The sequence below is a fragment of the Verticillium nonalfalfae genome (assembly GCF_003724135.2).
Source record: "Verticillium nonalfalfae strain VnAa140/NRRL 66861 chromosome Unknown scaffold_20, whole genome shotgun sequence".
Classification (NCBI taxonomy): domain Eukaryota; kingdom Fungi; phylum Ascomycota; class Sordariomycetes; order Glomerellales; family Plectosphaerellaceae; genus Verticillium; species Verticillium nonalfalfae.
In genome coordinates, this window is record NW_021167245.1 from 174,797 (window position 1) to 202,417 (window position 27,621).

The window sequence follows — 27,621 nt, forward strand, 5'->3', positions numbered from 1 at the left end:
TGTCTGAACTACAGCCACAACAAGTGGATGTCGACCAGAATCGAAGGCACCATGAATCGCAATTGAGGTGAATGGGAACAGAACTACCGAGGCACCGCAGGCTTTCTTTCTTTCCTTTTCAGGCCCCAAGGAGATGAAATGGTTCATCTTGTTCTTTTTAATGGATTGCTTGGTGTTGGACTTGAGCGTAATGGAATGGCGTGTTGATGATGGTTATTGGCAGACCTTTGAGGGGCATGTGCCGAGGCTCGAGACCAGTGAAAAGGGGTGGGACCGAAGGTTGGTTGACCTCTTGCCTTTGTTGTCGAAATTCGGACGAAACCATGATAAATGAATGTATGTACAAATGTAGAAACATTGCAACGCCGCAGACATTGTTCTACCACTCAACGTGATGAGCTATCAAATAGCAGAACTGTGGACGGGCTACCTACTAACCGACGTATGATTGTTGTGTCTGCGTATACGCACCTTGGTGACCATGTGTTTACGAATTACCACGCGCGGTCTAAGCTGTGCACGTGCAGCTCATGTATGAGACACAGGGATTTTGGCGAGGAGGGAACGAGAACTGGGCTACAGGCATCCAACTTGACAAGTTTCATTGCTTCCTATATCCGACCCAAACTAGCCAGCTTTCTCGCGATACTCGCGTTGATAGTTGCATCATCCTCGCCGTCACTATCATCAGAGCCTGAGCTGCTTGTGGCGTCGTCGTCGTTGTCGTCGTTGTCGTCGTCGTCATCGTCCCCAAGGCTCTCCTCGGCTACTATCTCCATCAAATTGCCGTTGCCACCCTGGACGGAGCCAGCATCGTCGTTGTCGTCGTCATCGCTGGCCACCTCGCCGTCCTCGAGCCGACGGCGGGGTTTTTTCTTGCCCTTCTGGTCCTGTGGACGTCTGGACTGGCTGGCTGCGTCGCGCTTGCGCTTCTGCGCGGTCGCGTCGGCGGGGTCGCATTTCCGCGTCAGGGCAAAGGCGGAGGGCAGCGCGGCGTTGACGGGGAGGGCGTAGATGGTGGGGAACTCGAGGACGGTGGTATCGCGCAGGGCTTCACCGAGGGACGTTGTCGGGTCGAGGGCGTGGACGGGGATCTTGGCTTCGGAGCTCGGTGCGGCGGCCAAGGGGCTGCGGACGGGGGAGATGAAGAAGCGGTACTTGTCCTTGGGCATGTCCTCGGGTTCCGGGGCCGCCGCCGACTTGAAGTGTGTCGCGCCGGCGTAGGGTTTCCAGGCCGGGTGCGGGTGAGGTTGGAGGACGTAGTGGCCCGGAAGCCATGTGCCTGTCGACGGGTCCTGGGACTGTGTCGCGGCTTGCGGGGGGGGCTGTTTGGGTCGGGGCTTGGGCTTGGTCGAAGGGTCGACGGCCACGTCAAAGGGGCTTCGCTGCTGTTGCTCTTCCTTTTTCCGCAGGGCATTCAAATGGGCCCTGTGGCCGTGGCCGAACGCCGAGTAGAGGGGCGCGTTGTCCATGGCCTTACCCAGGAAGCGCGTCGTCGGAATCTTGCTCCGCCTAGCGTGGTCGTCGTGCTCCTCCTCGCTGCTGCTGTTGTCGGCATTATCGTCTGCCTCGACCTCGGCCTTGCTGTCGGCCTCCTTGGCCTCGCCAGGCTCGAGCAGCAGCCACTCGACCTGCCAGTGTATGCGGCCCGACGCCTTGTGCACGTTTGTGCCGTTCTCCTTCTGCCTCGACATGCCCGTCGGGGCGCGTCGCACATGGATGCCAAACGTCGCGAGCCGTCGCCGCATCTGTTTTGACAAGTCTGGCCGCACGCCGCCGCCGCCGCCTGCTGGTCCTGCGCCTGCGCCATCTCTGCCGCCGTTCCGCAGCACCTCGGTGACGAGCACCTTCTTCTTCGACCCGTCCTTCTGGCGGCGCCACTGCACGCTGCGAATCTCGACGGGCCGCAGCTCGTCCTCGGCGAGCAGGCGGCGCTCCTCGACAATCTCGCGCTCGGCGCGCTGCACGGCGCGCTCGATGCCGTGCAGAAAATTGTAGTCGTGGTCGACGCCGGCCGGGGTCCGCAGCTGGGCGCGCGGCACGTAGGCCGTCGCGTCGCGGATGCCGCTGCACGACGACCAGGCCTTGTGGCGGCGCGTGCAGGGGAGCGAGCACGTCCGCGTGTCGCAGGCCGGGCACTTGTACTTGGGCGGCTGGATGTGGCAGATGGCGCAGAGCGTCGTCAGGAGAGGATCGTTCGACGACGAGGTCGCGGCGGCGCCCGAGGGACCGGCGGCTGGTGTTGTGGTCATGCTGGATGCTGTTTTCGCGGGAAAGGGGAGGGGGGAGGGGGGCGAAGGACTTGCGGCGGGCAAGCACCCGAGGGAATAAACTTCAAAGAGAGCGTTGGGTAATGATGCTGTGGGAAAATGCAATGTTGGGTTGGAATCAAGAGGGTTGAAAATACACGGGATCAAGTTGCAAAGGTTGAACGCATGGAGCTCATAACTTTTTGTCTTATCGCACTGCCCAACCTGATGGTCTCTTATCGGTTAGTGCCTTGGCGGATGACGCATGGTCGGTGGCCCAAGTGAAGGCCGTTCATTGATACTGCCGCCCCGAGGCATCCCACAGGTTTCAAGATGAGACGGCATCAGACATCAGTCACGTACATCAGTCACGCTGGGTGAAGATAGTGTTGAGGGTCATCTTCAAGATATAGATTCAAGACCAATGAGTGACGTCAAGTCCAACTAATCAGAACACCGACAGACCAACCACCTGAGCCCTACAAATCGTGATACAGCAGACAAAGAGCGGCCCGCTCGTCCTCAGGGCACTGTGAGAGACATATTGACCAAGAAACGAGACTTGTTTGAAAGCACAAATAAGAGGGTAGAATTAGCAAAGCTTCCAACGCCAGGACAAAACAACGTGACGCTGTCCAGAACCGCCATCAGTGTGGACAGCCAGACGGAGAGAGAGATAAATAAGGATAAAAACAAAGAGGTATAGATGGGGCAACAAGAGGGACAAAAAATGAGCTTTTATGCGCGAAATTGGACACATGCGGTCCAGAACCCCTGGGGAAAGAAACGAAAAAAGGCCCCCCGGGCCGAGTAAACCTCTCCCACTCTAATGTCGTTCGTAATAGCAAACCGTCGCCAGGTCCGTCAATCGGCGGGGGCCGGTCTCGTCCTTAGCGCGAGCCCCCCAGGGCGCTGATGCGAGCCCCAGATGGCCTGTGGATGAGGCTGCTGGCGTGCTTGCCGACGAGGCCGTGCTCCTGAGGCGCCGTGTCCGACTCGCTGCGGCCCTCCTCGAGGTCCTCGCCGTCGTCCTCGACAATCTTTGTGGGGATGTCTTGGTGGATCATATACTGCTGGCTCGACCGCTCGGGCGTCGTCGCCGTCGAGGCGAACGACATGGCCGTGCTGCTGCGGTTCGGCACCAGATCGGGCGTTGGCGGGATGCTCGACGTGCGACCCGAGGCAGGCTGCAGGAGGCTGTCGTCACCGAGCTCCGACGCTGTGGCGTTGGAGTGGCTGTCGTGGCCGTCATCGCTGGCCGCCACCGACAGGTTGCTGTGCCTGCGGTGGGCGGCGGCGAGGCGGGCACGCTCGTCGAGCTCGGCATCTTGCGCCAGAGACAGACCCTCGACGGCAGCTTGGCACTGCTCTGCAATGTTGCGGATGATGTGCGCGATGGCATCCGTCTTGTCCTTCAGGTGACGATCAGCCACGTCGATGAAGCTGGACGAAGACATTCTCTTGTTGGCGCGGGCAGCACTCCTCAGGTTGTTTTCCGCTTCAGGCGAAAGGCGGTCGCTGGGTACCTCGCCCTGCTGGAGCTCGACATCCTCGTCGTTCTCGAAACCGTCCTCGAGCTCCGAGCTGATCTCCTCGGGCTTCGTCAGCGAGCGGACGAGGTGCTCCATGTGGTGGCTCTGGCCGCCAATGAGACTGCGGAGGTGAAGGACCACCCTGCGAGCCTCGTCACGCTGTCGCAGGATTGTCATGTTGGTGTGCTGGAGCGCGGAAAGCTCCTTCTTGTTGCGCTTGCGCTCGCGCTCGAGCTCCTCGGCAATCTCCTGCTGGAGGACCAGGGCCTCGAGAGCATCGTCACGCTGCTTCTCCGTGCCGGCGAGACGAACAGAGAGGCGAGCATTATCGTCCTTCTGCTGATCGATGAGACCGCCGAGCCTGCGGTTCTCCCTCTTGTGGTTCTCAATCTTGGTCTTGAGATCTTGCGTCTCCTTTGTGAGCTGTTCAGCAAAGGCCTGGAACTTGAGGAACTGCTGCTTCCAGCTCTCCAGTTCTTCGACGAGGTAGTTGTTGCGCTTGGTGACCTTGCTGAGCTCCGTGTCCATGCGGCCCTTGAGGTTGATGAAGTCCTGCCACGCCTCGAGAGCGTCGCGCGAGTATTGGTTCCTCTCGCGGACAATCTCGTTGAGGTGCCTCATCGAAACCTTGGTCATCAGCGGCTTCTTCACAGCGCCACCAAACACGGCCTTGAGGCCGGTGTTGCGGCCCATCTTTTCACAGACGTGGTCCATGACGGACATGACAGCATCCTGGCTCCACCACTCGGGGTCCTGGATGGACTCGACCTCACCGCGCATGACGATGATCTGGCCGGCGGGGATGAGCTTGCCTCCACCGTAGGCGGAGCGGAGGTGCTGGGGCACACCAGACGGGGTGACATCGCCATTGAGGGACTGGGTCAGGCGGGTGACGAATTTGTTGCGCTGACCGGGGCTCAGCGCGGTAGGCGGGCTCGAGGTGAGAACAAAGTTGCGGTCGAGGTCGACGACCAGAGCGTCCGTGGGCGCCGTGAAAAGCGACCTGCACTCGGCAGTGATGCCCAGGATGTAGGGGCCCGGTTCCTGAACGAGCTCCTTGGCGTGACGGGCGTGAACGACGGGGACATAGAGACCGCTCCACTCGTAGACACGGACGCAGTAGCGGACCGTCTCGGCGGCCATGGTCAGCATGGCCGGGTAGTGGCTCACAAAGATGATGCGGCGGGTGGGGGAGATGGCGGCCTCAATGACGCCAACAATGTTGGGAATCGAGAGACAGCAGAACAGGGGCCACATGGCGAAGTTCTGGAAGCCGGTGGGAGACGAGGGGAACTGGTAGCACAGGGCGTAGTCCTTCATGTCGATGCGGACGAGGTCGTTAAGCCTTGGGGCGGGGAAGCTGAGAATGCGGGAGACCTCCTCGGCGTGGAACAGGTTGGTGGCCTTGTTCCAGTGAATCCACATGCCCCGAAGATAGTCGCCCAACAGATTGTACAGCGGGTAGCGGGAGAGGAAGGACAGGCAGTAGGGGATCCAGTACGTCTCGTCGGGGTTGTCGTAGAAGTCGGACTCGGTCCTCTTCCGCAGGTCACGAATCGTCTCGGCCCTCTTCTCGTCGGCGCGGGACCACACGCGGAGACTGATGCCGTAGAGGGTGTGGGACGAGTCCTGCTGCAGAACGAACGCGTGATGGACGCAGTGCGGCTGGCTGCGGCCAGTGCAAATCTCAACATCGTGAGGGAAGCACGCCTGGGACGGGAGAGGTTAGCACGATGTTGCCGCCACAGAAAGGGGTGGGGGGACGGCCAAGCAGGTCCAACTCACCCGCATAGCAGCGTGCAGGGCCCTGGCAATCTCGTTGTCCTGCTCCAGCCTGGGGCTGCTGCCGAGAATCTCAGGGAGCCAGAATTGGCCGACGGCACCCTTCATGTGGCCGATTTTGCCCTGGGCGGGCGCAGGTGCCTTGACCCATTGCGAGGGCTCTCGGCCGACACCGCAGACCATGTAGGCATGGGTCAGTGTCTTGGGGGTGCGCTGCTGGGTCTTGACGTTGAGGGTGGAAGGAATCGGCTGGGTGATGCGAGAGTGAAGAGAAGAGGTACGGCTGGGGATGATGAGGTTGTTGTCGCCCTGGTCCCGGGTGGTGGGACGGCCCTCGCGATCCCCGGTGCGAGGGCGCGTGAAGGACGAGTGAGCATGCAGAGAGGGCGCCATTGCGCGTGATGGATACCTCTGGTTCTGTTGCTGTAGGCAGCGTAGGTGTTTGGGGCGAGTGGATAGAGCGAGGTCCTAAATCTCGCAACAAAGCAGAGCAGGCGAAGAAGCTCTGAAGCTCTGAAGCTGTGCGGAAGTCTGGAAAGCTTGCAGGAGCTCGAGCTGTTTTAGTTGTCCATTCGAAGGTCTGCACAGCAGCGGGTGATGCGAGGTTCTGGGCGTTCGGTTCGTCGCGTCTCTTGTCGTCTCGTCCGGTCTTGTCGTTTCGTCTCTTCTACTTGACGAGTGCTCGTGGACAGTCCGCAACAGACTGGCTGTTTGGTGACGGCTGGTGCGGGGGGGGGGGGGGGAGGAAGGGCAGGAGAGTGAAAAGGAAAGACGCTGGCTAAGAGGAACAAGAGCCACAGAGGGTTTGGGAACGGGCGCCCAGAAAGGGGGAAGGCGACTCCAAAAAGAGGCGATTGGGGGGAGTGGGCGGTCCGTGTGGATGGATGGAATGGGTGGAATGAATGGATGGGGCGGCCAGGGGTGGGGGATGAGCATTCGAGCTCTGGTCGAAGATCGTTGCAGCGAGAGAGGAGAGACGGGTAACGACTCGTGGTATCAACAGACGGACAGACAGACAGCCAGAGCCAGCCAGAGAGCCGTGGCGGATTTGGGGGGGACGAGCAGTCGGAGAAGCAAGCTCAATCCATCGTGATGCCCAATACTTTTCAGGGGGCCAAGTGGGAAGGGGCCCATCGTCGGCCGCCTTCCTGTCCCCAGGAGGTCTGATACCACGCTAAAGCACTGTGCATGGCCTGTGCATTGTGCGGCGGAGATCTGATACGAACACGGTGTGATGCCGTCAATGATCAGTGTCGAGACACCGTGTGAAGTGCCCATCGTCGGACGCGACCCGTATGGGGACCCCTGCCTCAGGAACGAACAGGGCTAGCGATTAGCACGCCGGCGTTGGCGCACCGCGTGGGCCTGGCGGGTGAGCTTGGGGCCCTCGGGGCACTTGGGGCGTGCTGAAGCACTGAACCCTCGAAGCCGTCGCCGGGCTGGCACCGTGGGCTCCAGTGCCACCACAGCACACTCTGTGTGTCCCCTTGTCCTCTTGTCCCCTTGTCCCCTTGTCCCCCTCGCCGGGCCCCTGGTCCCTTCAAGATTTGACTCCACGCCTGCCAGCTTAAACGAACCAATGACGGGCCGGCGGACCTGGTGGGAAATTGTCTCTCCCTTTTTCGTGTCGCGACTGCGACGCTGTCATCGCTCAATCTCTCGAACCCTGGCTCTCTCGTTTCCGACCTTGCGTTGCGACGAATGCTGCTGCTGTTCGTTTGCGTCTGTTTCTTGCCTTTGTGCTCCCTTGCAACCTTTTCGTGCAACAGACAAAGGATCGCCCTGCCGTGTTTGTTGTTGTGGTTGAGCATAGGGAATGCCGCAGCGCTCTGCTCCTGCTCCTGCCGCCTCCTCACCACCGTCCCCCCTCACCTTGAGCATCTATCCAGTCCGTGGCTTTGACCGCTTCCCTCAGTCACTTGTCAGTTCGACCTGTCGTGCATGCCCTTTTCTTTTTTAGCGTCTCAAGGCCAGACCAGGCCACACGTGTCATGGCAAGGCACAGAGCCCCGGCACCAGCCGGTCTTTGTTGGTGCAACTGATGAAACATAGCGATACTGCCTTACAGCTAGCTAGTGCTGTACCATGTACGCCACTCTTTGGGGGGGGGGAGGGGGGTGTTATGCACATCTGGCGTCGAAAACATCCGTTTCTTACTCAGTTCCTTCCCGTCAACGCATCGCGCTGGCTTCGATGCTGCTGTAAAGTCGAGCAAACGAACAGGCAAATAGATGGGGCCAAGATGCTTGACTGACTGACTGAGTGGCGGGCTGGCCCCTGACGCCAGACGCCATCGGTCGGCGATGTTTTGTCCGGCCGACTCCCGGGGTCGTCCTCTCGGAGTGCAGGAAACGAACATGACGACCTACATGTACACTTGCACTAGCAGCGGGGCCTCGCGTCAAATCCAACTAAGCATCTGGCGATACCCGTCTGCAGCGTGCAGAAATAGCCCGAGCTTGCGCTTTCCATGACAGGATGACTTGCTCTCACAAGGTGCTTCCATGTTGTGCACAAGCCCCCTCCTCCCCCTCGCCTCCACGCCCATGCCTCCTGCACGCTCGGACCCGTGCTCAGGCGATTTGCCAGCTCTCTCTCTCTCTCCCTCTCTCTCTCCTCGTGTCTGTCTCTGTCACCTTGTACGGAGTGGGAAAAAGACTCTCACTCGCAGCATCATGCCCCGCTCTGCGTAATGCCGCGCTCCTGTTGACGTCGGGTAACCTAGGCTGCTCGAATGGCGACATATATGTAGGGAGACAGTGGGAGAGAGAAAGGGGTTTCGTTGCTCCGATGGACACAGGAACGCTGCATGTTTGCCCAGCACATACATATACATATGCATGTACATATGTGTTTCGGGCGCAATGCATGCACCTGGATCGATGCGAGCCATGATGCCCGCCGATGCCGCTCCCAAGCACCTGGCACCCCTTGGCTTTTGACCACGCGGAACGGCGTTTGGCCGGAGGGTCCGTTGTCGCAGGCGGCGGGGTTTGTCGAGGTAGCTCTTGCCTCGCGGGCAGGCGGGGTTATGGCCTTTTCGCTGGCAGCCATCTCCCGGTTTGACCAGCAGCGACGGCGTCGGAGGCAAAACATGGCAGATGGCGCGCCACCTTAGTTGAAGATCCTGCACCACAAATGATCGACATGCCCTGGCGTTGGCGTGGTTGTGGTCGTGTCGAAGCTAAAAGAAAGAAAAAAAAAGCGATTTGCAGTGGGAAGAGACGCCAGAGCTGTCGCTGCTGATCGATGTGTCGAGGCCACGCTGCGGTAGGGCACACAATGCGAAGCTGAAGACTATGCATTGTCCCTCCGCGTGGTACACCTCGGAGTCAGCAATAGCGTCCTCTATGCTATACTCTTCGATGGAAACGCAGAGCCGATCTGTTGGGAGAACTGCGGCGGAGCCAGGGTTTACTGAGTCCAAGATCAACGTGCTCTCTCCAACATTACCAACCTCAGTGTGCCCTTTCTCCAGTAATTTCTCCGGGTTGATCCTGGGGTTCTTGCCACATCAGCGTCGTTCTGGATGATTTCGAGTCGGCTTTGTGCCGATAACTTTGCCATCATGTCGTCTCATACGCGACCCATAAATGTCGCAGCTGCCCACTCGACTACTTGTTCTGCTCGTAGATGCAACGAAGAAGCACTAGAAACGAGAAAGGTCGAGAAAGAAATAAAATGGCATCGCAGCACGTCCGCTGGATGATTATCAAACCCCGTTCTGTGCCTCCTTCTGAAGGCGCAAGTATATGTGGTTGACGGTAGTCCATTTTATAAATATCGCTTACCGTCAAAGCTTCTCTGAAGACCATACGGTACGATGCGGAGTACCAAAATGCCCTTGCAAACGGGGAAACGGCACAAATCTGGGTGCTAGATATGCGGTTCTACCGGATGATATACACGACCTCTTCGGGAGGTATGTTGGCAGGCAGATACTCAGCTTGTTTTGACTTTCGTAAGCATCACAGCAAAAGCAACGACATGACAGGAATGTATTGCGCATCGGGAGACAACGGGATGGCCACCGTCGTGTTGGGAGAACACATGTGCTTTAGAAGAGTCAACTCTATCATGATTCTGGGCGGTAGGGGTGCACAAGTTCTTGGAGCAGAGGCCACACGAACCGAATATGGAGAGGATCATGCAGAAGTGCTTCGGTGCTCTGAACCAGTCTAAGAATCGATGCCCTCGGCGAGTCGTCATCCGCCAACACATTCCAATATTGCTGCTCCTGGGCCAAGTCATAGCTCACGCTTGCGTGAAGGCAACGAGCCTTTCTTTGCTTTCGACATAGAATACAGCCCTGAGTCTGACTTCACACCGTTCACGAGCGGATTATCCCAGTGGCCGGCCATCATGCATCGCACAGTATATTCTGGTGGACACAGGCATACGATGTCTCGCGCATGTCAGGTGGCATGTCATTCTGACACAGGGACCAACCACGTGTCTGCACAGGTCTGCAGCGGTTCACAAGCTGCCTCGACCGGGTGGCCCATCAGCTTGAAGTGTTGTTTGGTCTGACGGTTTTGCCAGCAACTGGGGCAATGTTTGCACAGGCGTCACCAGAAGATTGCGTAGTTGTGTGCTCGCTCGTGAACCACTTCTTTGCGGTATCTAGTTAGGTCCCTTTTGCAGTGCAGTCTAGACCAGCTCTGATCGTCATTAGCGGCTGAGGCTACTTCAAGGCTCACTTGATAATCCGGACTTCAGGCAGGCCAGGCGCACCATCACACCATTGGATAACGAACATCGGTTGATGACTGTACTCGCAAATAACGGCAAGCAGATGGTCCGTTCATGCTTGACCATGGTAAACTGAATACCGGATGAGAGTTTCACTCCCTGGTGCATAAGGAGCGCTGGCCAAGGCGCAGGACCGCATTTGGAGAGCTGTATATCGACGAGGACAACCCCACGGGACAAAGAACTGGTCGAAAAGCACATCGCCACTTTGAATCCATCAGATGTGTTTCCAGCAGGTTGGCGGAGAGTCTCCTGCAGCGGCGATCGTGGCGTCACTGGCTAAGAAACGGAAGGCTAGGCTATTACTCAGTAGACAGTGTGAATTGACTACAGAGCCAGTGGGCGGCAGACTTCGCTCGCGGTGTGTTCGGGGCGCGCGACTGAGAGGGCTTGTGAACGAGAAATGAGAGAGCAGCCATTCTGTCTACTCATCCTAGTTGATCGACTCCGATGTTCTAGCTCCAGCGATCCGGCATATGGGACGTTAAGACACCTTTCGCGTGAACCTTCGGTCGCATTTCGGGCCAGGTCGAAGACTCGATAGCAGAGCAGTCGACGGCGACAGTAATTGCAAGGAAAGAGTGCATGATCCAAGCGTCACAGCGAGGAGATCAGCTGGAGGGCATTGCTCCATCTTGTGTTCATCCTCTCCGGTATGAGAAAGCGACTAAATCCGAATGTTCATCCAATGTTTGGCTAACTGGTATCGCGGGGGTTGGCGCGTGGAGGCGTCGCGGGGAATGTTGCTTTTTGGGGAGAAGCAAGTTTCATTAAGACCAGCTCTGAAAACGCCCGCCTGCAGGATTATGTTCTCATGTCATGGCGCTGTGTTCGGACTGTTCCATTCTTTCGTTCGCAGCCACTCCCGTAGATATCCGATCTTGGTGGTGTGGTTGCTGCAGCCGGGGCTCCTCTCGAAATGCTGGGTCAACCAACCGGGAGGACTCGAGGAGACTTCATATGTGCGGTAATATCCGTCGTCATTGCGCTGATGTGACGCCGGTGGGCGGAACAATTGGCTTGTTCTGAAGAGGGGGGTCGAACAGGATATTCGATTGAGACGCAGCGAAGCGGTTGAGTCGAATGAATGGCTGGCTGATGACGCTGAGCTCAACGGTTTTTCGGGGAGGCGATGGGAAGTTGAGGAGGGGCTTGGGGTGACTTCCTTGAGCTGCAGAGAGAACACTAACACTCCGCGTTGTGGTGGTGGGTGGGGTTGGCCGCCCGGACTGCCTCCATCAAATCTCTTTGGATCTAGTCCTGGCTGGTGTGGTGCCTCGAAGCATTGCAAAGATGCCTGGCTTCAAGACACGAGGATTCCCGAATCACAGCCACGCCGACACGCCGGCGGTATGTGCCTTTGATGTGTCGTGTCTCAGCAGCGGTGTATTGGCTGAGCTGATTCAAAGGCGGAGGGGCAATTGGGTCCTCCCTGGGGGCTTTCCTCACTGACATGTGATTGCGATGCGTGCCCCACGGTGAGGGTGACGCAAAAAGTGCATTGTTCAGGAATCAGAAGCAATCCATCTGTGACGCATGCCCACGTTCATGGTCTGCTTGCAAGTTGGCCCAGGGTCGTCTCTCGCGAGCTCCGCTTTCCTGGCCACGCGCCTCGCATCCGCCTCGGAGCCGAGAAAAGAAAACATCACGATGGATAGATTTCAATCACTCGTGATAGACATCTGACAGAGGACAAACCGCGGGATTTGACATACCGACCGAGGCGCTCTGAGGTATGAGGCTCGTCACGAAATGGGTATTGAGGGGCCCAAGGGGGGAAACAACGCTGTTGCCAAGCACGGTCTGGCCGGGCGGGCTGGCAGGCAATGGGCTTTTTCGATGGCGAAGATGCTCCCGACTGGAGAGCAGGTAAGCTATGGTGGGTAGGAATAGCTTTCACATGTCAGACGAGCAGGGATCAAGCTGCAAGACCAAGGAAAAAAACCCACCGCGAAAAAGCTCCTCGGCGCGCATCTCATGCAACCACTCAGAGCCACGCCACGCATGTCTCTGAGGCGCAAAGATAGGGCGATTTCCATGTCAGTGCTGCGTCTTGAATTTTGACTGGTGCATTCTGTGATACGAGGTCCCTGTCACCCTCCAAACCTCGATGCGCCAGCGCCAGTTCTCCTTCGGCATCCCGCTCTTGAGGTGTGCGGCGACAGGGGAGGGGAGAGAAGAGCCCCCTCCCGAGAGCACCCCACCACCAACCTCTATCACGACACGCACCCTGCCTTGACCCCCAAAACCCAAGACATCTGCGCCGGACAAGACTATCACGGGCAACCCAGGATTGCACATTCCTGCTCTGCAAACCCCCGTCCCCCTGCTCGACAGCCCGGCATGCCATGGCAGCCCGGCCGACAAGCCGATCGATCCGATGTCTTAGCAAGAACGCAAAGCATATGCTTTTCGCTCCCCCTGTTTGCAAGCGAGGAACACAGAATGGCCACCCTGGGCGCAAGCACGAGCAAAAGTGACATGCTATCTATCGATCTACTGATGAACGAGGCGAAAAGTCCCCGCCGCGACCCAAAGTGTCTCACGTACCTTACCTTGCCTGATCCGACCTTACCTTTGACACGACCCGGTGTGGCGCTGGCGCCGGCGCTGGCCCTGCATTGCATTGCTTGGAAGCTTGGGGCCGACCTGGCCCTCGCCTCCGGTCTCATGTGCGTGCTGCTTGCTGTCTACGGCTTCGACCTTCATATCACTGTACATCCTCGCTCATCATCGCTCGTCATCCCCCCCTCCCTTCCTCCTTCCTTCCTCCCCTCTATCTCTTCTGCTGCGACTTGCCCCTCCACCCAGCCTGCTTTAAGCTTCGACCGGCGCCTCTGCCCATCAGGACTCCTCCTATCCTGCACTCAAAGTTCTTCCGTCGCATCTTTCTTGCTCGCACCTCTCCCTACACCCACCCATTCACCTGTACACGTTTGAAAACGCCCAGTACTTTGACGTACTTTGCCCTACCTTATCCCACGAGCTCCTGAATTTACCCTTGGAGCCACACCTGTCGTCGTTTCGTAGGAGTACCTCGACTCTGACTCGACCCCGATAGCGCAATGGCTCAAGTGAACGGCGACGTGTCGAGCTCGGCTCCCAGCTCGGCATTTGTCCAGGTATGCAGTCTACGTTGCATGTAGCATTGTCACGGTTATGTATACTGACAGTATGACTCCAGCACCTCCTCGACTACCCCGTCGTCCACGACGGTGTCACCAGCTTTAAGCAGAACCCCTACGGTCAGAAGTCTCTGCAGCTCAGCGACTCTGCCTACAAGACCTTTGCCCAGCCCTTCATTCCCTACCTCGCCGGCCCTTTCGAGTTCGTGCGACCTTATCTCCAGAAGGCCGACACCTTCGGCGACCAGGCTCTGTCCAAGGTTGACCAGCAGGTCCCCTTCGTCAAGAAGCCTACAAACGAGCTGTACGCCGGCGCCAAGGGCATCATCGCCCTTCCCTTCAAGACGGGCGTCGAGACCAAGGACCACGTTCTCAAGACCTACTCGGCTGAGTACAAGAAACTCGGCAATGGCAATGACAACGTTATCACCTACGGCAAGGCCTTGGTCAGCACAGCCTTCATCTCTAGCAGCGAGTTCTTGACGTGGGCCAACAATGTTCTGCACTACAAGAAGGAGGAGGCCAAGGAGGCCATCAACGAGAAGGCAAACAACTAGGCGGCATGTGCATGTGGCGCCTTCTTTTCATTTTCCCTTTCCCACCTTGTTCACTGCGAAATGGACCTGCCGAGGTCATGATATCCAGGCGTTCCCTTGATCATTTGTTCTGCGTGTTGGCTGGTCGAGGGCGCAGGGTCTTGGATATCCGAATCCGCCCGTGAAAGGTGGTGTCTTCCCCAGTTGCGTCCCGGACAGTGCACGCGGCCCTGCCCATCGTTTCTCGGCCTCAGAGTTGCTCTTTCGCTAGATACGACTACCCGGAGCATCTTGCTTCACTCAGCTGTCATCTCTGCAATGATGTGGATGAAGCTGGAATCGATGGCGAGACAGCCGTGGGCGGCTTGCTTGGCTGTGTGACTAGGTACGGCGCTCAAAATCAGCGACGATGGCAGGGTCAGTTTCATACCGCACCAATAGATTCCCAATTATTTATCATTTCCCAGTATAATTAAATGCCAGAAGAGACAAAGACTGCCCATTGTCAAGCTCAACCGAACACACGTATGGTGCCAAAAGATGCAACGGGAATGACCTCAACAGTTTCTCCACCGGCGGTTGGTGTTGGCCTGGCGTTGTCCACTGGATTGGTTGCCAATCAGTATGTCAGCGAATCGTCCAGTGGGAGGTGCGGGTGGGGCCGACAATCTGGGCAGCTCCAAAGGTATCGCTGGCTGAGTTGATTGCCCCTCACTGCTGAGAGGGGCAATCAACTCAGCAGCGACGCTGATGTAAAGCTTGACTAAGGGGGGGCCTGATGTGCTTAGAAGAGGCTGCCATAATCATCATGGCATGGCGATTCGCCTGATTCGAGACACCGGATCCAGCCTTTCCAAGGCCGACGACGAGGGGCCATAAAGGCATTGACGTTGAGCAATCCATCTTTCATCATTTGTCAATTGCTCGCAGTCTCTTCCAAGATCTTCTTCTCCCAACCTCACCTCTCCCACCCGATTTCGCGACGACAACTACATAAGTCCTTCGTCGCCGTTGCATTTCAGATGAAGGTATTCGCTTTCTGGACCACGATCACAGTCGGCATCCTATCGATACTTTTCTGTTATCAACCGCAAATTCAGAATCTCGCTTTGAACACCGCTCAAATAGCGCTGAGCTTCGTGAACACCAAACTAAAGATATCTTCATTGTCGTCACCTACACAACCCGACCATCACCTCTACGCCACAGAAATGTCGGTCCCACGCGCCATTCGCAAAATATTCCTCGCGGTTGAGCAGGCCGAGGGTGCCGGGGCCCGCGTACGCCGCTCCATTGGCACGCCCCAGCTGCGCAATCTCTCACCTTTCCTTATGCTTGACCACTTCTCCATTAAGCCCGGTGCCGGCTTCCCCGACCATCCCCATCGCGGCCAGGAGACCATCACGTACCTCCTCCAGGGCGGCGTCGACCATGAGGACTTTGCCGGGAACGCCGGCACCATCGAGGCCGGAGACTTGCAGTTCATGACGGCCGGAAAAGGCATCATGCACGCCGAGATGCCCAAGCAGAACCCCGACGGCAGCGCCAACGTCGGCCTCCAGCTGTGGGTCGATCTGCCGCAGAAGCTGAAGGCGTGTGAGCCCCGCTACCGTGACCTCAAGGCGAAGGAGATCCCCTCAGTTGACGTCGACGGCGGCAAGGCGCACATCAAGGTCATCTCGGGCCAAAGCCACGGCGTCGACTCGGTCCGCGACCTCGCCTACACGCCCGTCTGGATCCTGGACCTGCAGGTCAAGCCCGGCGGCAAGGTCGCACAGCCGCTGCCTGCCAACTGGAACGCGTTCGCCTATGTTCTCGAGGGCCAGGCCCTATTCGGCGCCGGCGACCAGCAGCGCCCCGTTGAGCAGTATCACAACGTGGTGCTCGAGCAGGAGGGCGACGTCGTCAATATCGAGGTTGATGCAGGTGCTGACAAGGACGCGCGCGTCGTGCTCATTGCGGGCACACCTCTCGATCAGCCGGTCGTGCAGTACGGGCCGTTTGTCCTGAGCTCCAAGGAGGAGGTCTACCAGGCGCTGCAGGATTACCAGACACACTCGAACGGGTTCGAGAGGGCCGAGGGGTGGCAGAGCGAGATTGGAAAGTCCATGATCCACTGATCTGTAACAACCCGATGTATTCTCGAGCAACACGGCATTTGGCATGGAGTATGGGGTTATCAGTTGTATTTAGAAAGTTGAGATTCTATGAGAGAAAACACATATCCTTATGTCATGAAGAGGAAACAAGACGTCTATCTGCCTGCATGCTGCGATTCTAGGGAGTGTTTCGAGTCTGCTACGAAGATTTAGTGATGCCTGGGCAACTGCGCATGACGAGCGCCGAAAGGACGGTAGATAATTGAATATTGATGCAATCACGAATTGCTCGCCGCAGGCTATCTCAATCGACCCGATCCTCATATTGCTGAGACTACCTTGCCCAGCTGTGACAATCCGCTCAATGCACCGTATCGTGGGGCAAAGTGTCACAGCACACCACCGACAGCGCACTGGCCATCAACGGCTTAGCAAGGCATGTTGTTCCATGTCAGGCACTGAACCCCAACCCATTCGAGGCAGCCAGCCATAGGATCGTGCCATGTACCTTGCTCTGCACAAGCACACGACGCTCCGAGCAACAAACGAACCAGCGCGCGCTCGTCCCGGCACCAATGCACCGACACACTCCCTGAAGACCAGAACACACACTCTCTCCATCACGGCGCGGTCATCCGGCGACTCCCCATCGCTGAGCGATTCCCGACCATGGACGCCCCCGTGCCTAAGCTCTCGGAGCTTCTGCGCCACCCGGACGACCTCGACAAGATCATCGGCCTCAAGCAGGAGTTTGGCCGCAAGAAGAGCGCGGTCGACGGGCAGCTCCGCAGCGGCCTGCGCGAGCAGCTCGAGACAACCCAGTCGGGCATGACGGGCCTCGCCGACGGCCAGAAAGCGGTGCAACAGATCAAGGAGGAGATGATGAAAATCGACCGCCTCTGCTCCGAGTCGCAGAACATGATCAAGGACTTTACGAGCATCAACATTGTCTCCCAGGCCCATCGCAACTTTGGCGCCGTGCGGGCCATGCGCAAGAACCTCGAGACCTTCAACGAGCGTCTGGCCATGGTCGAGGGCATGCTGCAGCAGGACGAGGCGGACAAGGAGAGCATGCCGAACCTCCTGCCGATACACTACGAGCTCACGCAGCTAAGGAATATTCGGGACGACGCAATGGAACAGATACAGAGGGCCGAGGATCCGAGCCTCGAGTCGACGCTCGAAGACTACTTTCAGAGGCTCGACCTCATGATCGACTGGTTCGATGACCACATTGGCCTGCTGGCGCTGAACCTTATCAGCCTTGTCGTCAATGACAACAACGGTCTTGTCGTGCGCTTTGCCGTCGTCATCGAGGCGGAAGAGAAGAGCGACCAGCGCGTGCTAGCCCTGCAGGAGGCCCTGAAAGACCACAAGGAGATGGCGACGAGGTTCCAGAGCATCACGGACGGAGCCAAGAAGGTCCGCGGTTACAAGGACAAGTTTCTGCAGGCGATCAAGATCAATGCCGAGGGGCAGTTTGGCGAGGCCCGAGGCGAGTTCCTGGACGACCCGTCGCAGCTGTCACAGGCGCTGCAGTGGTACTTCAATGACCTCAACGCTGTCAAGATTGGCATGACGCCTCTGATGCCAAAGAAGTGGAAGATTCTCAAGACCTATGGACAGATTTACCACGAGCTGATGCGCGACTTCCTCGTCGGCATGATCGATGACCCCGAATCGAGCTCGGGCAACACACTCGAGATCATCAACTACCCCGAGAAGTACTACAAGAGGATGACCAAGCTGGGTTTCCGCCAGGACGAGCTAATGCCGCATGTCATTGACAATCGGGAGGGCGAGCTCGTGCGGGAGTTCCGACAGCTCATTATCAAGTTCCTGGACGAGTGGCTCGATCGCATCTTTGCACAGGAGAAGAAGGACTTTGCCGAGCGAGTTGTCGAGGGATCCAACCTGGACCAGGACGAGTACGGCTACTTCCGAACCAAGAACCTCGTCGACATGTGGCGCATGCTGCGCGAGCAGGTGGATGCAGCAGCCAACTCGAAGCGTACCGACGTGATCGAGGGCGTCATTGATGCCATGTTTCTGCGACTGCGCGTGCGGCAACAGACGTGGCAAAAGCTGCTCGAGGACGAGGCACTCAAATACGAGTCGGGCAAAGACCCGGAGCTCGAGGGATTTCAAGCGCTGCAGGACTGGCTCGTGGGCACGGCCAACGACCAGATCGCCTGCATCGACGACAGCGAGGAGGAGAACAAGATGGCATACCTATCCAACTTTCGACAAAAGTTCGAGACGGTCGTGTCGCCTGCGTATATGGAGCGGGCGAACGGCGAAATCCTTGCGCTGCGGGACGGCTATGTCGACTTTAGCACGTGGTGCATCACCAAGTTTGTGCAGCTCATCTTCGTCATTGACTTCAAGTTGGTGATGCCCGACTTCTTCACACCAAAGTGGTATGGTAGCTCGGCGATGAAGCAGATGGTGGTCACGTTCGAGGAGTACGTAGGAGACTACCGACAGGTGCTTCACCACTCGCTCGTGGACATCTTCACCGAGGTATTCGCCGACGAGCTCCTGATCCGCTACCTCACATCAGTGCGGAACAAGGGGGCCAAATTCAAGCGCACCGAGCCATTCCAGGACAAGCTCTTCGACGATATTTCGACGGCGTTCAACTTCTTCGACAGCCTGCCCAACCAGGACGTGGCCAACGCCGTCAAGCAAACTTGGAGGGTGACAGAGCCCTTCCTGCAGCTCCTCACGGTTGCCAAGGACGCTGTGCCGGATGCATTCGAGTCCTTCAAGCGCGAGTACTGGGATCTGCAAATCAGCTGGGTCGAATCAGTGGTAAGGGCGCGCGATGACTTTGACAGGTCCATGTTGAACGCCGTCAAGGCAAGGGCAGCACAGGTGGACGTGGAGCGCACGGGCGAGACTATCATGAGCAGGTTCAAGTGATCGTGCGATTCTCGTTCCTAGGAATAACATCATCATCTCCAGCGCCACAAGTCCAGAATTCGCTTCGGGTAGCGAGGGACCGGAGGAAAACTGTCGACCTGCCCGGGTCTAGACCGCCCGAAACTTGATCGGCCGACAGATGGAGGGTTAGCTCTAAAGTTCACTCCGGATCGACGGACGTCCCCTTCACTCTACAGGACTTTATACGAACCTTCATCCGCAGACAATCGCCCGTGCCGGTGTCACTTCTTTACGGCGCAGGCGGCATGGCGTCAATCAAGCGGAGATGTGGTGCAGTCGACAGGCACAGCAGACACAGTTTTTCAACGTCCACAGCTCTTCTGTTCGGCTCAACGCTTTGATACTTACCCAGTATGAAACCCGCGGCGTTTGGCAACGTGCTCTGGATCTCTCTGGGATCTCATCGAGCGGCATGTACCTATTTGAGATGAGAAAGGCAGCAAACCCAAGGCAGCAGGTGGTTGGCTCGTTGGGCTCATTGTGCCCCCTTATTTAAACCTCTGCTGGAGGAAACGTTCGCACTAAGAACGGATCACTGCTGTCAACAACGTGGGGCTGGCAGGACGGCACAATAGCAGGCACTAAGGGCTTGGGCTTCATGGCTGGGTTTGGTGGCCGGTGATGGAACGCGATCCACCGAAGGTGATAAATGTAGAGTCGTCAATCACTCCAAGTCGCCTTCATGGCACAGACAAGATAAAATCTACCCCGCGAAATTTATTCTCGCGCCGTATTAGAGAGCCTCACCAAGTCTGTTCCTCCTGATTCTTGTTGCTGATTGGCGCGAAACTCTGACGACGGTTCCAGGAGAGCGAATAAAAAGGTATTAAAGGAGTAGAGCCCCACGTCTCTATTACGTAGGGAAGACATATCGCCAGTTGCTATTGCGATGCAGATGTAGTCGGAGGAAGCGAAGTCACGCAGCCGAGCCTGAAGGGTGCTCGCGGGGAATTTGCCCTGTTGAGCATACCGAGGTATCAGAGTCTCATATTCTACGGATGCAGGGACGAGCCATCGTGCAAGGATGTCCAAACCTCCCGGTGGTCATTTTGTCACAGAAGTAAGAACGTCTCTCATATTTGCCTCCTGGCCCACGCCAGAGGGCGTGAGGCAACACTGTGAGGTAGCTTGGGGCGGGTCAGACGGGTTTCCCGACATGGACTGGGCCCTTTGGAGGGACCTGTGGAGATATAGATGGGTCATCCTGGGATCGGGTGGTTGTGGTGTGCGGGTGCGTTTACCAAGACTCTAAAGGCGGAGATTTAGCCAACGGAACGCACATCCCAAGGCCGTGTGTGCCGCGGCTGGATTTGACCTAGTCATGAATCGTCATGAGGTGGTCGGATCGGTACTATCTTGGGCGCGAAATTATCTGGATGTGATGGAAAGAAGAGCCTGAGTGTGGTCGGACGGATCAATATGCTAGATATTCTCATTGCGATGGAGAAAGAATGACAGTGTTCTTCGCGGTCCTCAGTGGAAAACAACAGTGGTCTCAAAAGAGACCTATCTGACCCCATCCCAGCAGTGACTGAGCTGCATGACCAAGGATCGAATACCTTGAGCCTGGGCGACCTCAGCTACCTATCCAGTTTCTGTGTAGACCTCTTGCTTTCTGCTATTTATTTCCACTTTGACGCCTCACGCCGAGATGGACGTCACAAGCGCCTGACGACTGTTACGTAAGTTGGAGTGTGGGAGAAGCTCGGCGCCCGTCACGATAGCCCACGGCACCACTTCCTAGGCCGAAGACGCGGCTCCAGCGCGCGGTGACGGCCGCCAAGGTGGGCCAAGTGCCGCGGCGGATACAGGCACTGGCGTGTCCTTTGCAAGGAGATGGGCACGGAACGAGACGGGTCGGTGGGGTGTGGGCAGAGAGCCCCCCCCCCGTGGTGTTGTACCGTCCAACACGACGTCGCCCAAGACAATCTCATGTCGTCAGATTGTGGGTTCTGCCGAGCCGCCCAGCGCAGATTCTGCTCGCGAAACCTACAGCCAACGACACACGCTGAGCCAAAGCAGGTCATTGATCTCGTGCGTCTTCCAAGCACCGCTAAGCAGTAGGGGAGGGAAAGTACGCCGCTTGGAACCAGAGGGCTGTCAGCCGTGTGGAAAATCCGGAGCGAAACCTGGCCCCGCCGGTTTGCGCCAGTTGCTCGGCATTGGAAGTGCACATCGTACTAACAACGTGAGTCTCGCCTTTGTCAAGGGGCTTTCGTGGACTCCGGTTTGCTGGATCATGGATCGTACATTGGTCGGTCGGTCGGTCGTCTGCGGGTTGTGTGCCATGTGCTGATGGTCTTGTCTTCTCTTGCTCCTCCACGCACCTAGGTACTCAGGTTGTGGTTGTGGAGTGGCCAGGCCCCTGGCGCCTCCATCGTCCCTTCCTTGCCCGCCAACCTTTTCGGCCACTTGGGGCGTCTTTGAGGGAGTCCTTGCCTTCCAAGGATCCTTCGGAGGGCGCCACTGCAAAGCAAGCAGAACACGGGAGGGGGAGGGGGAGGAAGGGCTAAGAAGTCAAGAAAGCCTTGTCCATCTTGCCTTCCCCCAAACCGACTGGCCCATAAATAACCATGGTTCATACCTGTGCCTGTCTATTTTATGCTTTCCCCTTGCTGTTTCCCCTTCTTCGTCCCAGGTGCCTACCTCTCTTGGGTAATTACTCATCCTATCACCTCGACATCAATCCTCGAGGCTGCCGTCGTCATCGTGCTTTCCCGCAAGCCTTGCTGTACTCACTTGTCGACAGAACCTCCGGTCCGTAACGACGCCTGGCCGCGGCCATCACCCAGACCTCGACCATCAACATGAAGGCTGTATTGCAAAAGATATTAGACAAAGTCGCTCCGCCGGCCGACAAGTCGGCTGACGGCCGTGATGCGTGGGGCAGCCGCCGCTCCTTCATCCTTGCCGCCATGGGCGGCGCCGTTGGCTTCGGTTCCCTGCTGAGATATCCCTCCATCGTCTACAACAACAACGGTCTCCAATTCTTCATTCCCTACCTCCTATCCCTCATAACTCTCGCCATCCCCACCCTCATGCTGGAGATCGCCATCGGCCAGGCCTACCGCGCCGGTTGCGTCGTTGCCTGGCATACAGCCAACAAGCACGCCAAGGGTATTGGGCTCGGTGTCATCTACAACGGCTACGCTGTCACCATCTACTTTGTTCCCATGATCGCCTGGATCATGAAGTTCTTCCGTCACTCTTTCACGAGCCCCCTCCCCTGGATGGGCCGCAGTGCCGAGTTCTACGAAGAAACCATCTTAGAAAAGGTTGCCGCCAACCCTGGCACCATCGCCGACGACGGCAGCATCGCCCGATATACCTCGTACCCCGGTACGGCCATGATCGGCGAGACCGTGGGCTGGACCATATTCACCTGGTTTGTCATGTGGATGTGCATCTTTCGCGGCGTGGGGTTGACCGGCCGTGTCATCTACTTCACCATGGGCATTCCCTTGCTTCTTATCGTCATCCTGATCGGCCGGAGCGCTGCCCTACCCAACGCTATTGATGGCGTCCGCCTCTACATGGCTGTCTGGGACTCCTCGAAGCTTGCCAGCCCGACTCTGTGGCAGGAAGCTTGCGGGCAAATCTTCTTCTCCGCCGGCATTGGCATGGGTTATTACACCAGTTATGCCTCTTACAACGCCAAGTACTCCAACGCGGTCCAGGACGCCGTAATTATTGGCACATGCAACATGTTCATTGAAGTCGTTGCTGCTTTTGCCGTCTTCAGTGTTGTGGGATACCTCGGTATGGACCCCGCCGATGGCGAGCCCCTCGACAGTTTCACCGCAGCGTTCTTGACCTATCCTGAGGCGCTCGCCCAGATGCCTGGCGCCAACTTCTTCGCTGTTATCTTCTTTGCCACCCTGTTCCTCCTCGGTATGAGCTCGGCCTTTGCCATGCTGGAGGCCTTGCTCACCGGCATCATGGACACCGACTGGGGACGCAGGTGGCCTCGTCCCGCTGTTGTATCCGTTGTCATCTTCGTGTCCATGCTCATCTCTCTGCCCTTCACCACTGAGTTTGGCTATGATCTCCTTGCAGCTGCCGACACTTGGGTGAACTACCTCGCGCTCTTCTTCATCGTCTGGGCCGAAGCCACCTGTGCCACCACTCTGTACCGCTACAAGGACGTTGTCGACCAGTGCGGTCTGCCGTCGTTCGTCTTGTACAATATTGGCTACATCGGCGGGCAGATCTTCGGTTTTGCAGTCGGCCACGCCGTGTCGCCTGAGGCCGGAGCCGGCGTTGGGTTTGGCATCTTCTTCCTTTGCCTTGCCTTGTCGCTCTTCATCGGCAGAAGTCCTGAGGCCGAGACTCCCAGCTTCTGGGGAACTAGCGGAAACATTGTTCGCAAGTTCTGGTGGCTGGCTTTCTACTCGGTATGTCAGAATGTACCGAGCGGCTACCTACCTTCGTGCTCCTGACCTCTCGGAATCAACTGACTGACTTGAAATACCCAGGGTAACCAAATCCGTCGCGATCTAAACTCGATCATCGGAACCGGGAAGAACTGGACTTTGCCGTACATTTTCGGCCCCGTCCTACGATACATCACTGCCCCCATCATTGGCATGCTGTTCTCCATGGCATATCCCCTATTCTATGAGAACCGCATGAATCCTCTCCACATTGCCGGGTTTGGTTTCATGCATCTGGTCATTGTGTTTTCCATCTTTGGGCTTTTCCTACCCCGATGGTTCAATGTCTTTGTCCCGCGCAACCGCCTCAACGATGGCACATATCCCGTAACGCCTGGTGTTATTCTGAAGCGCGCGAACGCCGACAACGACTACGCAGATGGCGTGTCTGATGAGGAAACCGGCGGCACAACTACCTATGAGAGAAGCTCTGATGAGACACTGCAAGGTAAGAGGAGCAGCACGCTTGACGACGTGCCCAAGGACAGCGTGTCCAGCGAGAACTGCTCAAAGGAAGAAGTCCCCAGGTGAGCAAGTGATTTGATCTAGACGCCCCAGAAAGAGTCGTCTACTTGTGCTCGCCGCTGGTGAAGGTATGCTGCAGTGTGTATGGACGCGGCCTCGGGCCTTCGCATCGGCGCAGGTGTGGTGATAATTCGGCACAAGACCGTTGAGAGACATGCGTGACACCAGTGGCCAGCAACCCACTTCCCTCTCTTTGACCGGAGCCCGGACATCCCGACAAATGTCGCGGGAGCGGCGTGACAACCGAGCCGCAACAAAAACACTCCCCGATATGCCCGGACAATATGCTCGAGAAACACGACCATCAACGAGACGCCCGGATCACCCCTCCGCCCGGACGGTACATCTGTATCAGCCCGGCTTCTCTATACTTCGACTCCGCCAGCCCGGACCCGAGTTTGGGATGGATCAATCATCCAGCTTAACAACAACGCATTCGCCAAAGTCTGGATGGAATTCTCTTGCCCTATGTTCATACATAATTGTCGGCCTCCTGATCATCTGGAGAAGCCAGCATCGGCCAGTGATTAGGCAGTGGCGGTGAATGCGTAACTCGCAGCATACAGTTTGATATTGAGATATATCCTTTACAATTGCTACATCTTATTTCCACGCCATGACGTTGAGCTATCTACAATTTTGTTCTTCAAAAGATACCCACGCGTACGTATTGATCCAAGTGCTGGAAAGGGTTTGAACAAGATGTATCATGTCTTATCCCAGTGGGTCCGTTATGATGTCGACTGTATATGTCAATATGAAAAGCGTTTCGATGGACAGCTTCACGAATATACACCTTTCCCCAGAAAGTAGCGAGTCGAGTTTACGATTGCGCAATCGGCATCTTTGAGAGTGGCAATCTATCACATCGACAAAAAAATGCGTGTAATATGACCTGTTTTGCAACTCTTTCGAGCTACCTATCCAGGTTGTTCCCTTCAACCCTAAAACGAGAGTCGTCCCCTGCAGCGCTAGCTCTTCCCGTGGCAGGAGACAATGACCTTGCATGATTGAGCAAGCATACGGGTTCTGAGAACCGCTGGTAAACACCTTGTGCGCCGTGAAGCGTACTGTCGGCCCAAAAGCAACCGAATTCCTTGGCAGAAAAAGCCACATCGCAACCGTGTACATGGCTACTCGCAGGTAGCCGTCATTCCTGACAGTCTGTTTCCGTATCAGACTGTTAATAGTCCTTGAACACAGAAATCAACTCATCCAACCGCATGACTTGGCCAAGAAGCTTGCTTTGGAGATCAAGAAATTGGCTGTACTTGTTGTAGTGCTCGGCCGTCATGACCTCCTCCTCCTTTCCCTTGACGTCTTTCCTGTCCACAAAAGACAGGATGTTTCGCTCACGGTGTCTCTGGACATCCAGAGTCTGTAAGCATCGCAGCATCGTTTTATAAACATCATCCATGAGCTGGTTATCGACGCGTGTCGCGTCGAAGAACCAGAAGAACATGGTCCTGTTTGCCGTGCGGCTATTGTCGCGCGGGACCTCTTGGACGTCAACAAATCCGGCCATCTGCAGCGCAAGCATCTTGCCCTGCACGTCTGATTTCTTCATCAGTGCGAGGCCCGGCAGCGTCTTCTCGTCCAGCTTGCCCTTGGCACGGAGGATGCGAGTTAGTCGAAGGCCGTGCCGTCCAAAGGTCTGCTCGATGACGGCATCAACTTCGACCTGTCGCAGGGACTCCATCAGCGGTTTGAAGTCGACGGTAAACTGACCACGGCCTTGTGTGCCGCAGTGCCGCACAAATCCCTGGGGACTTTCAGCTAATAGGAGGAGGTGTTGTCGCATCTCATCCAGCCGTGAATGCTTCGGCAGCGTTTCGTCTTCAAACATGACCCTTCCGCCCCTTGTGCCGGACCCGTTCTGTCTTCGTCTGGAGGGCCCGTCTTCGTCGTCGTCGGAATCGCCATTGTCATCGCTGTCGTCGTCGCGACCGTCCCCTCCGAGTGTGGCTCCGTCATCCGAGTCCTCCGATTCCTCCACCAGATGCTTTGGGATTGACCTGACTTTTTCGGCATTGCGCTGATTGATTTTCTTGCGTGCTGCTTTACCAACCCCTGCCGCGACACAGATGGATGGATCCAGAGCATCTAAAATCTGTAAGGCTGTCATGGCCACCTGTGGACTGGCTCTGCGACGACTGTTGTCATCGTCAATATCACCAACCTCGCCCGGCTCCAGATCAAATCTCGGGTCCATGCGACACCGCGCAATCTTATCTGACAAGAGACGAAGCAGCGTGTGGTAAACTTGTCCCGTGACCTCCCCAATATGATCGGAGGCGTATTGCGCGAGGGTCTGATTTCGAAGATCGACCAGACACTTCTCAAAGTTGACTTTGAGGACCAGATCGGGCTAAAACAGCGTTAGAGAGTGCCAGAGAGTCAACTGAGAGGGACGAAAACGACTGACCCCTAGTCCCTGGTCATGTCCATTGGCGACGGAGCCGTTGGAATGGACACCGTTGGTGAGCTTTCGTCGCTTGGCAATGAACGGCATGGTTTGCATTAGCTGACGTTTCAGCTTCTTGCTCTCTTCTCGAGCAGCAACACAGCGTGAGACGATTGTCTCTTGTTGCGCTTCCTTGTGCTTGGCTGTCAGCTTCTCGCCGGGTTCTCCTCTTAAAGCATCTTCCTCAATTTCACGGTACACGTCCTCGATGTTTCGAAATGTCTTGGGGCCAACCTGGTCGATGAGCTCCGCAATGATCAGGCGACCAAGTGTTGTGTGCAAGTTCTGGAGTGTTTGTACGTGTGCGGAACCTGTTGCCCCTGCGCGTCGCCTGCCGTCTGAGGAATGACCCCCATTGTTGCCGTTCTGGTCTGGATGGAAGCCGAATGCCTGTACGAGGTCTGACACCCTGGCGTGGCCCAGTTGCATGATCGTTTGGAACACTTCTTGCTCGGCCAGACCGTATTCTGTCCCCACCATATCTATAATCTTGCCAGAACGGACGAGGTTGTAACATGCATCGGGGTTGGCTTCGTAGCTGGTGACACTTGATCCGGCAATCGCGTGGTGGTAGAGAAGGTTTTGTTGCACAAGGACGGCAAGGCCGTGTCGCATTTGCCTCGGTGGCAGGGACGTGTGTCGGACAAGTTGTGGAATGGTTGATCTGCCTTTGCTGAGCAGGACAGCAATGATTCTCTGTGGACGAGATCAGACCGGTCAGCCAACATGTCATTGAGAAGCTCGATGACGCGGCGGGACGTCTCAGATCATGAAATGAGGAGCGGATGTTAAGCTTACAGCTGGCAATTCGCCAAACAGATCGTTGACGACATGAGCGCAAAGCTCAGCTGCATGTTTGGACTGAGAGTAGAGCAGTTAGTTTGGGGTGTAAAGGTATTGGGAGACAGCTTGGGTCATGCGACTTACTATGAGCATAGACATCTTGGGCGACAGGTGTGTAATCGATTGAGCAAATCGTATTGCCTCTAGAGATTCTCTCACTATCTCTAGAGCTATCAGAGAGACTACCACACGAGCATTGGGCTCCGTTCACTCAGTGCCAAGGGGTGGTCGTTGGCGGAACCAGGTTATGATGCGCAAGGCAGTGAAAGGTAAGATAGGTGTGAGTCCTTCAATCAGCCATCGGTTTTTTTTCCTTGCCTGCGACAAGACACAGG

General features: G+C 56.8%; 7 protein-coding genes across 7 annotated transcripts; 4 read left to right on the forward strand and 3 right to left on the reverse strand.

Moving 5' to 3' along the window:
* Positions 1-611: 611 nt before the first annotated feature.
* D7B24_003616 (uncharacterized protein) lies at positions 612-2,252 on the reverse strand (the record flags this gene model as incomplete). The annotated part of the gene is made up of 1 exon (XM_028637803.1): positions 612-2,252. The coding sequence occupies one exon, from the start codon at positions 2,250-2,252 to the stop codon at positions 612-614; it is 1,641 nt and encodes a 546-aa protein (XP_028497222.1).
* An 887-nt stretch (positions 2,253-3,139) lies between these two features.
* On the reverse strand, positions 3,140-5,956 carry D7B24_003617 (uncharacterized protein; the record flags this gene model as incomplete). Its single annotated transcript, XM_028637804.1, has 2 exons — positions 3,140-5,491; positions 5,567-5,956. 2 exons carry the CDS (start codon positions 5,954-5,956, stop codon positions 3,140-3,142), a joined length of 2,742 nt encoding a protein of 913 aa, XP_028497223.1.
* Positions 5,957-13,380: 7,424 nt separating this feature from the next.
* On the forward strand, positions 13,381-13,997 carry D7B24_003618 (uncharacterized protein; the record flags this gene model as incomplete). The annotated part of the gene is made up of 2 exons (XM_028637805.1): positions 13,381-13,437; positions 13,500-13,997. The coding sequence occupies 2 exons, from the start codon at positions 13,381-13,383 to the stop codon at positions 13,995-13,997; spliced, it is 555 nt and encodes a 184-aa protein (XP_028497224.1).
* Positions 13,998-15,187: 1,190 nt separating this feature from the next.
* Positions 15,188-16,096, forward strand: D7B24_003619 (uncharacterized protein; the record flags this gene model as incomplete). The annotated part of the gene is made up of 1 exon (XM_028637806.1): positions 15,188-16,096. The coding sequence occupies one exon, from the start codon at positions 15,188-15,190 to the stop codon at positions 16,094-16,096; it is 909 nt and encodes a 302-aa protein (XP_028497225.1).
* A 648-nt stretch (positions 16,097-16,744) lies between these two features.
* EXOC3 (Exocyst complex component 3) lies at positions 16,745-19,000 on the forward strand (the record flags this gene model as incomplete). Its single annotated transcript, XM_028637807.1, has 1 exon — positions 16,745-19,000. One exon carries the CDS (start codon positions 16,745-16,747, stop codon positions 18,998-19,000), a length of 2,256 nt encoding a protein of 751 aa, XP_028497226.1.
* Positions 19,001-21,828: 2,828 nt separating this feature from the next.
* On the forward strand, positions 21,829-23,985 carry D7B24_003621 (uncharacterized protein; the record flags this gene model as incomplete). The annotated part of the gene is made up of 2 exons (XM_028637808.1): positions 21,829-23,415; positions 23,497-23,985. The coding sequence occupies 2 exons, from the start codon at positions 21,829-21,831 to the stop codon at positions 23,983-23,985; spliced, it is 2,076 nt and encodes a 691-aa protein (XP_028497227.1).
* A 1,177-nt stretch (positions 23,986-25,162) lies between these two features.
* Positions 25,163-27,385, reverse strand: RPC82 (RNA polymerase III subunit C82; the record flags this gene model as incomplete). Its single annotated transcript, XM_028637809.1, has 4 exons — positions 25,163-26,347; positions 26,405-27,139; positions 27,242-27,304; positions 27,371-27,385. The coding sequence occupies 4 exons, from the start codon at positions 27,383-27,385 to the stop codon at positions 25,163-25,165; spliced, it is 1,998 nt and encodes a 665-aa protein (XP_028497228.1).
* Positions 27,386-27,621: the final 236 nt, after the last annotated feature.